The sequence below is a fragment of the Plecotus auritus genome (genome assembly GCF_963455305.1).
Source record: "Plecotus auritus genome assembly, chromosome: 6".
NCBI lineage: Eukaryota > Metazoa > Chordata > Mammalia > Chiroptera > Vespertilionidae > Plecotus > Plecotus auritus.
The window spans coordinates 170,935,369-170,948,035 of NC_137773.1; the positions used below are offsets into that span (position 1 = coordinate 170,935,369).

The 12,667-nt window shown below is 45.5% G+C and overlaps 1 protein-coding gene across 1 annotated transcript in view; it reads left to right on the top strand.

Annotated features, from left to right (window-relative positions):
• Positions 1-12,667, top strand: part of ULK4 (unc-51 like kinase 4) — a 282,751-nt gene that overhangs the window by 196,248 nt on the left and 73,836 nt on the right. Inside the window, exon 35 of the mRNA XM_080673858.1 lies at positions 7,433-7,618. Coding sequence (XP_080529984.1) covers positions 7,433-7,618 — 186 coding nt within the window. The remainder of the gene's footprint in view (positions 1-7,432; positions 7,619-12,667) is intronic.

Below are 12,667 nucleotides of genomic sequence, written 5' to 3' on the forward strand. Positions count from 1 at the left end.
CCGGGGTTAGGGTTAGCAACTCCTGATAGCACGGAGAAGTGCGTTTACAGGTTACAGCGACAAAAAGAGAGGCTTGCGTCTTTAACAAGGGAACACAAAGCAGTGTCATCCGATTATTGGTTTGACATTTCATGGGAGGCTGCTTGGCAAGACACTGTGATGTTCCCATGATTCAGTGGGGTCATCTCTGAACACCTGTTCATTTAATGGTGTGTGAGTTGGCTTCATTGGTTATCAGGTGAATGAGCGTGGGCAAGTGGGTAAGTCTCCGTTTGTACGTCCAGGAAAGGAGAAGGTCGACCACCTCACAGGGTTGTTGGGAGAAGTGAGAGAGCAATGCGTTGAGAGCTCAGCACGGCACTTGGCACATTGTAAGTCCCCCACCCGAGTGTTTGCTGTTGTCTCTGCTGTATTGTTAGTGTTGGTGGTTAGTGCTGTATACTCAGTAGTTTATCTGTATTACTCAGTAGTACTACAGTGTGCGGTGAGAAACCCATTATTGGCTACAGTCTCAAAATACAGCTCCCAGTTGTCTTCAGAAGTGGGGTGTGTGTAAGATGAGCAGTGACTTCCCGAGTTTGCTTTGTTTTACGTTTGCCACCTTGGAAAAAGCCCTGTAATTTCGTGTGACCTCAGAAAGCATGCCTGCGCATCATTTTTGGGGCAGAAAAAGAGTGTGTAGTTAATAGTGTGGATATTTACCCGTAACTGTGACACAGTGAAGTTAGCAGTTTTGATAACGATGTTTGGCTTTTTTGTTTCGTTTAAATGCTTGCAACGTTATCCTGTCTACGGCTCCCCGAGGCCCTTCCCATACAGTATGTCCTGTAATCGTATTACTGATCTAATAAACATCTATCTCACTACTAAACTCACTTTGTGAGCAGCCTCATTGATGTGCTGAAATATGTACCCGGGGTGTTCCCAGCAGTTTCATCGTGGCTCCGCAATTAGTCGCCCCGATATTGGGCTCTATTGGTGGGGAACTGCCGCGTCAGCTCCGTGGTGAGTCTTCTCACGGGGCACGAAGGTGTACGAGGCCGAGCTCAGGTAAAGGTGGTTTGGGGGCCACAGCGTCCCACAGAGTAAAACCGTAGACAAATAATCTCCTTTTAATTTTAATTCTGGATCAGTTTCTTTGAATAAATGAACCATTAATTTGTAAAGCTAAGACAGCCTTATGGGATGTATTCTAAATGTCTAGATAATAAAGCCATAACTATGTTTAACCAATTTTGGACAGACTTTTCTTCTTTCCAGTTGTAAAAATTGCCTAGTTTGATAAGTGGTTTTAAAAGTTTAATAGCCTTGCAATTTTAAATATCCATTCTTTTAATGGAAATACCCATCTTTAGGAATAAATGTATTATCTCTTATTCTTTTTCCTTTGGGGTACATTCTCTGCCTCAAACCTATATCATTCAGATAGGAGCTCTTCAGAAGGGGTTATTTTAGCATAGAGAGGACTTCGTGCATTTTTTCAATAACCTGGATCCAGTAAACAGTCATTTTAAGAACTCGTAAGTTATATAGCTCTATAATACATTTTTGAATCTTAGAACCAAAGAGTAACATTTCCAGGTTTTCTTTGTTCATTATTTGATAGTCATGAGAAATCCTGACGGTCTGTTACTGGAGCTGTTAAAGGCAGATTGGCCCTTCACGCATCTCCATGGTCACTGGTTGTAGCAGATCTTGCATTTGATGTATGTCAGTGCATGAGGGTCACTGCAGCGGGTGCCCAGGAAATACCCCCCTTTAAAAATTTTAGGAGTAAGGAAGGCAGATTTATTTCATATATTTGAATTACAAAAGGTGCCATAAGCACATTATAAGAATTCAAAAAATTTACAGGTGATTAAGGTACAACTAGAGCAGGCGTCCTCAAACTATGGCCCACGGGCCACATGCGGCCCGCCGAGGACATTTATCCGGCCCGCCCGGTGCCGCTGCCTGTCCTGCTTAGCAGCCGACTCGTCCCGGGCCCACAGTGCGCATAGGAATTTGTTCATAGTTTTTTTTTAAACTATAGTCCGGCCCTCCAATGGTCTGAGGGACAGTGAACTGGCCCCCTGTTTAAAAAGTTTGAGGACCCCTGCCTCATAGGACTGCCTTACTGGAAATGACATTTTCAAGGACGATGTTAGGACACGAGATGGAATCCACCTTTCAGCAGCTGCGGGAGGAAGTAACACTTTCCTCTTTCATTCTGCTAAGACTGCTTTCACAGCCAGTGAGAAGGGCTGCCAGTTTGCAGGGTAAATGCAAGAATTCCGTTAGTTGCTATCAAAAGAAAAAAACCTTCTAATAGGAAAAACGATCCCAGACACCTGGATTGTCATAATGTGATGTTTTGCATCTACAAGATCTATCATTGCAATAGTGCAGGACTAAGTGGTTTTACATGTGAGTTCTAGGTTTTTAAACTCCTATGCTATTTAAATAATTCAGAGTTTAGAAGAAGATGGAAAGCTCCCTGGCTCATTGTCATAAAGCTGTAATAAGTCTAAAGCCATCGCCTACTTTAACATAATACAGAACAATTGAAGATCACATTTACTTATGAATATAGGTAAGAAATTTTAAAAAAAGGTAAATCAAATCTATTAATGTATTAAAAGGACCAATATGACCAAATAGGTTTTGATCCAGGAATTCAAGAATAGTTCAAGCACTGGAAAGTTATAATGGAATAATTTTAAGAAATTGAAGGAGAATAAAAAAATGGTCATAATAGTCAATACTAAAAAAGTTCAACTGGCCACTCTTAATTTTTTAAAACTTTATTTAGGATAGAGTGAATCTTCCCAAAACGTTGAAAGTTATTTCCTAGAAATTAATGAACACTGAAAGCATTTTCATTAAAATTGAGAAAAGAAGGATCCCTTCTGCTACCACTAATAGTCAACAGCGTTAGGTGGTGGTATTTTACAGCTAAGAAAAATAAATATTAAGACTAAAACTGATTATTACTCACAGTTGTGAGAATTTTCATACCTAGATAAGAGATTAAAATAAACTTGTTGAAACTAAAAAGCAAACTTCAGTAATTCATGGCATATAATATAATATACAGAAACCAATGGCTTTTTAAAAATATACTGGTATTAGTCTGATAGCAATAGAAATGGGGGGAAATCCTTTTATAGATGTGACTAAAACCACCCCATAAAAAAAGGACAAACATAAATATAACAGGAAAATGCAAATCATGATGCTAACTGTAGAACATTTTGAAAGACATAAAGTATGACCTAAATGGATGGAGAGACGTGCCAGGGGCATGCAGGTGGTACGACTTAAAAATACAAATTCTTCCCAAATAAATACACAGATTGAAAGTAATTTTAGAAAAATACGTTTTCATTTATTTCAAAGAGAGGAAGGGGGCGGGAAAGAGATCGAAACCTCAGTGATAAGAGAGAAGCACGGTCCACTGCCTCCTGCGCACCACTGTTGGGGATGGAGCCCACAACGTGGCCATGTGCCCTGACCGGAATCGAACAGTGACCTCCTGGTTTACAAGTCGATGCTCAACCACTGAGCCACGCCGACTGGGCTGAAAGTAATTGTTATCGTAATTCCACTCACACGTTTTTAGTTCATTAAAATGACCCTCACACTGTGGAATAAGTGTGAGGTTTGCCAAGAGATTCCTAGCAGGAAGGCCGCTTTTCATTGCTCTTCAGCACACCCTCAGTCCTGCCTCCCAAAATGCCGTTAAAGGAAAAGTACGGAGCTCCAAAAGGAACCAACTTCTAACAACGAAGAGGAAGGGGAGGAGTCCCTGATACATTAAAGGTTCAGCATATTTCTGGCTGTCAGAGGGAAGCCCAGCGGAGACTCCCACCGGATAGAGGAAGCCCGGCCCCAAATGCCCTGCGCGGGTATGAGGGTGGCGTGGTGTTAGCCTCCCCGCTCTGAGCCCCAGCACCTCTGGCTTCAGGGAGGAGACGAAAAGAGGACCATTTTCAGCCCTGACCGGTTTGGCTCAGTGGATAGAGCGTCGGCCTGTGGACTGAAAGGTCCCAGGTTCGATTCCAGTCAAAGGCATGTACCTTGGTTGTGGGCACATCCCCAGCAGGAGGTGTGCAGGAGGCAGCTGATGGACGTTTCTCTCTCATCGATGTTTCTAGCTCTCTATCCCTCTCCCTTCCTCTCTGTAAAAAAGCAATAAAATATATTTTAAAAAAAGAAAAGAGGACCATTTTCAGAAATCTGTAAATGATCAGCTCTGCCATTGACCCTTCTTATGCTCGTCTCCAATTTCCACATGCAGAAGACCCAGTAGCCTAGAATGTGCCCCCCAAATTATGCCAGGACTTTCCCCTAAAGAAGTTGATGCTGAGAAGAAACTACCCCCCAGAGGGAAGCATTCCTGAAGTTTCTGGGGAGGGGCGGTGGTGGAAAGGAGGAGAGCTGCCCTCTGGGGAAGCTTTCCAAAACCCGCACCCCCAGCCTGGGGCTGGGCTGCCTCGAGTAACTTCTTTAGCTCCTGCTTCCCGTGATGTCCGTGCTGGAGGATTTCCAGGCGTGTGTCTTTAGCCATGACCTGGCCCCTGCACTCATGCGCATGGGTCTACCCACTAGCTACTAGCTATAATGTCGCCCTAAGAACGTCTAAGCCATGGCGGTCCCAGCGGTGAATGATGACCCAACGTAAGTTTCTGGCGACTCTGTCGTCTTGCCCTCCCCTGGCCTCACTGTCTCCAGGGGTCCTCAAACTACGGCCCGCGGGCCACATGCGGCCCGCCGAGGACATTTATCCGGCCCGCCGGGTGCCGCTGCCTGTCCTGCTTAGCAGCCAACACGTCCCGGGCCCACAGTGCGCATAGGAATTTGTTCATAGTTTTTTTTTAAACTATAGTCCGGCCCTCCAACGGTCTGAGGGACAGTGAACTGGCCCCCTGTTTAAAAAGTTTGAGGACCCCTGCTAGACTGTTGTCCTGCAGTCATAGGGCCCCATGGCTCAGGCAGGGTCTGTGGACCACAGTTCGGCGCTTGGACGGTCTTCTCAAGACAGCGAGGAGTCCCTGGAGGTTCTGAGCAGGAGGGTGATGGGGCTGATCAACGTTTTTAAAAATAACCGCTGGGGCTCCTGTGTGGAAGATGGATTGTGAGGGGCACAAGCTTCGTGGGACTTTGCTTATTTCTTGGGTGACTTTCTCCAGCACCCTCCTCTCAGCCAGCGGCAGCAGACTCCACCTGCATGTCCCAGGAGGAAAGACAGGAAGAGCAGCACGTGACACGTGATCAGGCCAAAGCTTCTACACAGAACCCAGCACCTTCGCAGTCGCAGTCAGTGTTGGCATATCTGTACGCTCTCTGGCTCCTGCAGCTTCGCTGCTTTGAGAGAATTGTTTAAGCCCCCTCTGCATCGACGGGTGATGATTTGGAAGTGAATGTCGTCCCGTTCTCTAGACTGGCCAGGAAAATGTGGAGTTCGTTATGAGAGTCAGGACAGCGCCGGAAGCCCAGAGGCCACGTCTGAGTTGACCTCCCAGTGTCTTTCAACTTGTTTTCGTTTTTGTGTTTTTTAAACTCGCAGTGATTTGTAGACTAATAACTAAATCAGTAATGGCAGTGGCAGGTTTTCTTCCCTCTAAATTTCTGCATTTAGTAACCATGTGCCTGGGGGTCAGTGAAACGCGAGCATCCGCTCAGGGAAAAGCGGGCAGCGTCAGGGCCGCGGGCAGCCGTGTTTCCTTGGGTACTGTCATCTGGAATTGCTGCCATTCATCAGCGTAATGATAGTTTCTGCCGCCTCTTCAGCCGGTTTGGGCAAGAGGGATTGCTGTATCAGAATGCAGAGGAGCAAGGATGGATGGCCTGCTGTGAATTCTCCTTAAAGCTGTCCCAGCAACACAAAGGGGCTGTTTTCTCAGGTGTTTTTAGATAGCAAAAAAGGGTGGGAAGTATTGTTATTATTAAGTGGCTATTTTTTTTCTTGGTTAATATATTCTCTTCTCTGACATTAAATATTCCTATGTAATTTTTGACAAAACACTGCACCAGGCAATATTTTAAAAATGGAATGTAAAAGGAGAAAGATTTTGAAATGCATTGTACTGTGTAGATTGAGTAAAGGGAACTCAGCAGTACAAATGCGATTTGAAATTGTTTTAGGACAGTTTTAAAATTCAAAATGTTTACTTGGAGATATTTCCAAGTTGTAGGTGTATATATGTGCGTGTTTATGATCTCATCTCTCCCACAAAACATTGGATTTGGCTAATAAGAATGTTTACAATAAAGTTAGGGTTGACAGATAAAATATAAGATGCCAAATGGACATACTTAACACTAAAAAAGATTCATTGTTTACCTGAAATTCCAATTTAAGTGGGTGCTCCTTTTTTTCAAGTCTGGAGATCCTATATAAAGTAGAAAACATGAGTAAATCAGTGAAGGTAGGATAGGGTGAGGTTTCAGTACAGATATGAGGTCTAATATAATTGCGAAAGTTGAGCCATGGTCTTGGCCTTGAATCCTGATTGCTGGACAGAAATGGACATGTAATCACTTACAAGATGTGCATCACCCAGAAAGTGGGGTGTATAGAGGGGAAGACATTTACTTGGGGCAAGAAGCATGGTCTAGTTTGGGGGTCTGATACAACCATAGTCTCCATTAAAGGGACCCTTTCTGATGGGGGTGGTGGTGTAATGTCCACCTTGTATTGAGCATTTAATGAACTAGACAGTCTTTCAAAGAGAAGTTTGTTTTTGTTTTAAATTTAGATGAAGTCCACTATCCGTTTTTACATTGTACTTTCTCAGTTCTCGCTAAGAAATCATTCCCTCGCTCAAGGTCAAAAAGATTTTGCCTGTGAATTTTCGGAGAAGTTTTAGATTTTATATTTAGTTCTAGCACCCATTTTTTAAAAAAAGAATCTTTGAGTACATGCAAAAACAATGCTTTCTCTCCCACCTGTTTAGTTGATAATGATATGGACATTGACAAGTTCAAAGTGTTCCATTATATCTTCTAGGAAGTGAATTTTTCTAAGCAAGTTAATAGTAAGCAACACTGTAAGGGGCATGCCTCAGAAAATTCATACAGTTTTCACACCCATGACACACACACACACACACACACACACACACACACACACACACACACCCCTGTGTGAACACGGGCATTAAATATATGTATGTAAAACCTGTGCTGCCCCTCTGATTGTTCCAGGCGTCCTTTGCTATGCAGTAAAGGAAGTACTGCAGGACTTCCCTTGGATTTTGTGATGTGAGCTTTCTTTGAGTTCCTGTGTGTATTTTGAAAACGATCCACTCAAAAAACCCCACACCATTCATTAGTCAAATGTTGTGCTCAGACTGATGTTTTCCCCGTGAAGGCAAATGTACTGTGGTTCTCGGGGGATACCAGCACCCTCTTTGGCGGAGTCTAAGTAGTCCTGTTGGTTCCTTTCCAGCTTCCTGCTGAGGATCCTGAAATTTTTGAAGTTTCATCCAAGTGTCTGTCTATCCTGGTTCAGCTCTACGGAGGAGCAAACCCAGACAGCCTGTCTCCTGAGAACGCAGAGAGCTTTGCCGACTCACTGACGTCCAAGCAGGACCCCAAGGAGCAGAAGCTGCTGCTGCGGATTCTCAGGAGGATGGTGAGTCCGCACAGGAGCTGGGCGCGGGCGGCGGCTTCCGTGGCGGCCGGTGGGCAGGGAGCAGGCCTCACCTTGGACCTGTTTCAGTAAAAGCTCCCAGCCGCCTTTCCCCATAGTCACCTGTTGTTACCCTGTATCCGATTCTGCCTGTCAGCATATCTTTTCTGAACTGGAGCGTCAGAGAGCATTGCGCCCCCTCGCCCCTTCATACGTAAGTGTGCGTTTCCTAACAAAATCGGTGTTTTCTCACTTACCCACTGTCATCAAATCGGGAAATTTAACTTGATACCCTGGTTTTACTTCCCTGCCCTCCATATCCTGATTCTGTCAGCCATGCCAGTGCCCTCTGCAGCCTTTTCTTCGGGGTGGGACCCAGCCGGGAGCGCGTACTTCGGTAGACGCGTGTCTTTAATCCGGAAAGTCCTGCATCCGTTCTTCGTCTTCATCACACGTTTGAAGACTATAAGCTGGGTATTTTGCAGAATCACCGTCATCTGTCTGATGTCCGTTAGATTCAGGAAAACTCCTGAACGGATATTGTCTTTCTCAGTTCAGCACCTCCAGAGGCTCGTGGTGTCCGTTTGCCCCTGGCTGGTGATGGGCGTTTTGATCACTGCAGTAAGTCAGTGTATACTGATTATTTTTAAATTCCTAGTAGTTGCACAGTGGAGATTTCCTAACTCTCTGTACTCTGTGCCGGAAAACTTGCCCCGCTGTCCCGTTTCTGTGTTCTGGGAGCTGATGCCGATGTGAAGGTCCTTTTGGAGACGGACTGATTTTCTTTTCATAACAAATCTGACTGCTGGTTTGGGAGGCTGTTCTTTGCAGTGGCTGCTGTTGAAGTTTATGACGGGCTGAGGGTCCTGCTGGTCTGGCTCATGTTCTGGTTGGTCGGTCTGTTGGCTTCTGGACACAGGCATCAGAGGAGGCCTTTGGCCCGCGGAGCTCTGGATGAGCCAGGGGGTTGCACTCAGGATAACGTTGGTGCCAATTTGATAAATAGATGGCAGTGCATGGGCCAGCTCAGTCTACCTGACGGATTATGGGTGACGGGCTGGAAGTGAGACACAGAGATTTACCTCCCCCCCACTCCCCCACCCCCCTACGGCTACTTTATGCTTTTGTACAGCCAGGTCCCCCACCCCCACAAGACTTGCTGTCTCAGCGAGCCATTCCCTGAGAAACAGAGTGATGACTGGTCTGGGTGGCTCTCAAAGTGTAGGGTAAACCCTCCTGGGGACGATAGGCAAGAGATTGCGCCCCCGCCTGCCCTGGGGGACGCTGAGTCACATGGGCAGGCAGGGGTTCCCTTTCCGTTTTCTTAGTCTCTGATGATTTCGGGTGAAAGTCTCGGTCTGGTACTCCCGTGCCTTTAACATCTCTGGGCTTCTTCAGAATCACCTTTGTCACACAGGGTAGACATCTCGGAAACTCGGCTTTTACGATGGAGATATTTCTTTAAAATTGAAATTTTATTCACATAAACAAAGCTGAGTGAACATGAGGACAAGTACTAGGGAATGTAATAACACGAGTGATGTCTGGATGTGGCAAAATTGTGATTTTGGTAGAGAATGACCAATGCTTGGGAAATAGTGATCTAAATCTGATATGATTAATTTCATAGAGACCCACCGCCTCTTCTTTGAAATGTTCAGAACCAGGTTTGTTAGGGAATTCATAATTTCCCCGTCGCTTTGACATGGGGCTTGTACTACATGTGAGACGGCTCCCATTCAGGTAGGAAGAGGGGGCCGTGATGTTGTCTACCAGGGAAACATTTCTGCAGCCAAATGTGTGCGTGTTCACAGCGAGGGGGTAAATGCAGACTCCCTGTGAGCCGGTGAGGGCTCGGGTCAGGTTCTGCCACCAAATACGTTCTTGATCCAAACTTAGGGAAACAAGTTTGGGTTTCAGAGCTCTTCAGAATTGCAGAGAGGCGATTATGGGCCTGTCTTGGAAATAAATTACACCGTTCTCTAAAATACTGGTCACATTCATCATGCAGCAAACCACGTAGACCCCGAGTTGGTGAGTAACCAGACTACACCGCCTTTAATTTATTTCACTGTGTGAAACGAGCTCCTTAGGGTCTCTGACCTGCTGCATAAGGACCAGGTAGATGGTGTTTGTGGAAGAAAAACGGAATCTAAGCGGCTTTTTACCCATTTATGGGGAAACAAGTGATCTCTGGTGCTACTTACCTCTTTTAAAAAAGTATGGTAAAATTCATATCACATTTACCAATTTTACCATTTTTAATTGTACAGTCAGGAGTATTAAGTGCAGTCACATTGCTGTGCAACCATCACCACCATCCATCCCCAGAGCCCCTTCCTCCCAAATGCAACCCTACCCTTTAACAATGACTGTCCCTCCCCTCCCCCAGCCCCTGGTAACCACCATTCTTGAAATAACTGTTTTAAGTCCCAATTTTGTGAGTTTCTTTCTAAAACTGCAATTTCACTAACAGATGAAAGACTGAGGAAGTTTACCCTGTGCTAATGGCGCTGCCCCCAGGGTGCTCTTCCTTACTTAGTCTGTATTTAGAACCTCCAGAGAGTTTAATTATCCATTGTCATTGCCAGGAAGTTGGGCGGTTCTATAATTATCCTCTGTGTTCTAAGCTTTAAAACGGTGATGGAAATCATCCTGCAAGGTGCTCCCAGTTTACCTCTCTCTTGAACTCCCTATCCATGGGAGTTTTCCCAGAGCACTGATTGCAGATTAGCTGCTTGTCCTTTAATTAAAGCTGGCTTACTCCTGCACGCACTGTATCCACTGCGCAGAAACCACCACCGCCTTGCTCTGTCAAACTGGCTTTAGCGTATACCCCCGGCTGCTGTGAAGGCAGAGGCCCGACTCACGGGAGGTGTTGTAACTGATGTCCTGACTCCCACCTGCCCGCCCAGCTGCCCGCTGCAGCGGGGGTGCCCTCTGGGGTCACTCTCCGCAGATGATTAGCAGGAAAGGTCATTACAAACATCCAGCCCTTGGAGACCCTTTTCCTGGTGGCTGTCAGCAAGTCTTCCTGTGCTCACATCCCTGTTCCTTTTAGATGCTCATGGAGGTCCCCTGGTCCTGTTCATCCCACCGGGGGAACAGAGATGTTCTGTTGCTGGATTTCTTCATGTAAAGAAAAGCCTTTAGCCTGGCCAGTGTGGCTCAGTGGTTGGGCATCACCCTAGGAACCTGAGGTCACAGTTCGAGTCCCCGTCACGGCAGATGCCCAGGTTGCCGGCCTGATCCCCAGAAGGGGCCCTGCAGGAGACAGCCGATCAGTGTTTCCCTCTCTCATCATTGATGTTTCTATCTCTCTCACTTCCTCTCCCTTCTTCTCTGAAATAAAATTATATTTAAAAAAAAAAGAAAAGAAAAGCCTTTAGAGACCAAATGGGGAAGGAGGAGTTCTGCAGCCATTCGGTATGAGAAACAGAATGAGTCTAGACTCAGAATCAGAAGGGACTATTTCTATTAGAGAAGCAAAGAAGTACTCCCTGAGGGATATAACACGTGGGTAAGATGATGCCTCTCTCTCTCCAGCTTATTTTCCTTGTGGTTTATTTTATTTTACTTTACTTTATTTTATTTTATTTTATTTTTATATATATTTTATTGATTTTTTACAGAGAGGAAGGGAGAGGGATAGAGAGTTAGAAACATCAATGAGAGAGAAACATCGATCAGCTGCCTCCTGCACACCCCCTACTGGGGATGTGCCCGCAACCAAGGTACATGCCCTTGACCGGAATCGAACCTGGGACCTTTCAGTACGCAGGCCGACGCTCTATCCTCTGAGCCAAACCAGTTAGGGCTCCTTGTGGTTTAAGTTCTTCTGTTCTTGATTATTTTCTTAACGGGAAAAAAAAGGCAGGGGGGAGATTGGTGTGAGACCAGGGGCCTACAAAGGAAACCCTATGTACCCAAATGAGTGGAAAGTGGACATGATTCATTCTTGTGAAACCGGGCCCTGGTTCAGGTGCTCCTGCATCTCTGAGAGGATGCTCTGACGAGTTCCTATCCCGGGATCGTTCCCTGGCTCATACTCCGTTGGTTACCCTGGATAAGCTATCTCTGCCAGCGATTGCCATGGGGTCACAAGCTCACCGGGAACTCGGAATGATTTAGTAGTATCTTTCCAACAAAGAAAAGAAGTACCTGCCTGTATTTTCCACTTCATTCCCTGAGGAAACCTTTCTGAGGTTTTGAGCAAGATAGAATCGGGAGGCACACGGCCAGGGGAACGGAGCCGTCACTCTCAGGACTGAGGCTTGTGTGTGGCCGGGAGTGAAACACAGTCCTCAGGAGGCCGAGGAAGTGCGTGCAGCGTTGCCCCAAGTTGGCAGAGGACGTGCAGGTGGCAGAGAAAGCTTCCTTAGCGTCCACTGTGAAGGGGTCTCCCCATTTCCTCCACGCGCCTGCTTCCTCCTCCCCATCCCCCATGGGAGCTCCTGGTGAACAGGCCGGCACCCCCACTTCCTCGCTCAGTCCATGTTGGTGGCCCCCAGGCAGCATTGTTTTCCTTCTGTTTGACTTATTTTCTCAAGAGATTCAGCCCATCTACCCCTTCCTGAAATTCTTCTGTCAAATAAAATTTATTCCGTCTTCTCTCACGAGCCTTCTAGTTCAAGTTCCCACTGCCATTGATGACACTGTACCCACTTTTTATTATGGAAAGTCCCAAAAACACAGAGAGGTTGAAAGAGTAGTTTGATGCACAACTGAGTAATCAAGAATAATCAGAATTGTTATCATTTTACCATATTTTTTTCAAGTGTCCACATAGTTTATTCACACAAGGTGTTGTCACCGCGATATTTTTATTTCTATTTGTGTGTTTTTTAATTTTTAGATAGTTTAATTTTTAATTTTATTTTGTATTGAATTTATTGGGGTGATAAAATTGCGTAGGTTTTGGGTATCTGTGTGTTTTAAAAATCATGTGGAAGTAAAGGCTTTGTGACACTTGTCCCCTAACTAAGATAACATTATCACACCCAAGGAACCTACTAACAAAGTCATATCACTAGTATCCAGCTCATGTTTAAT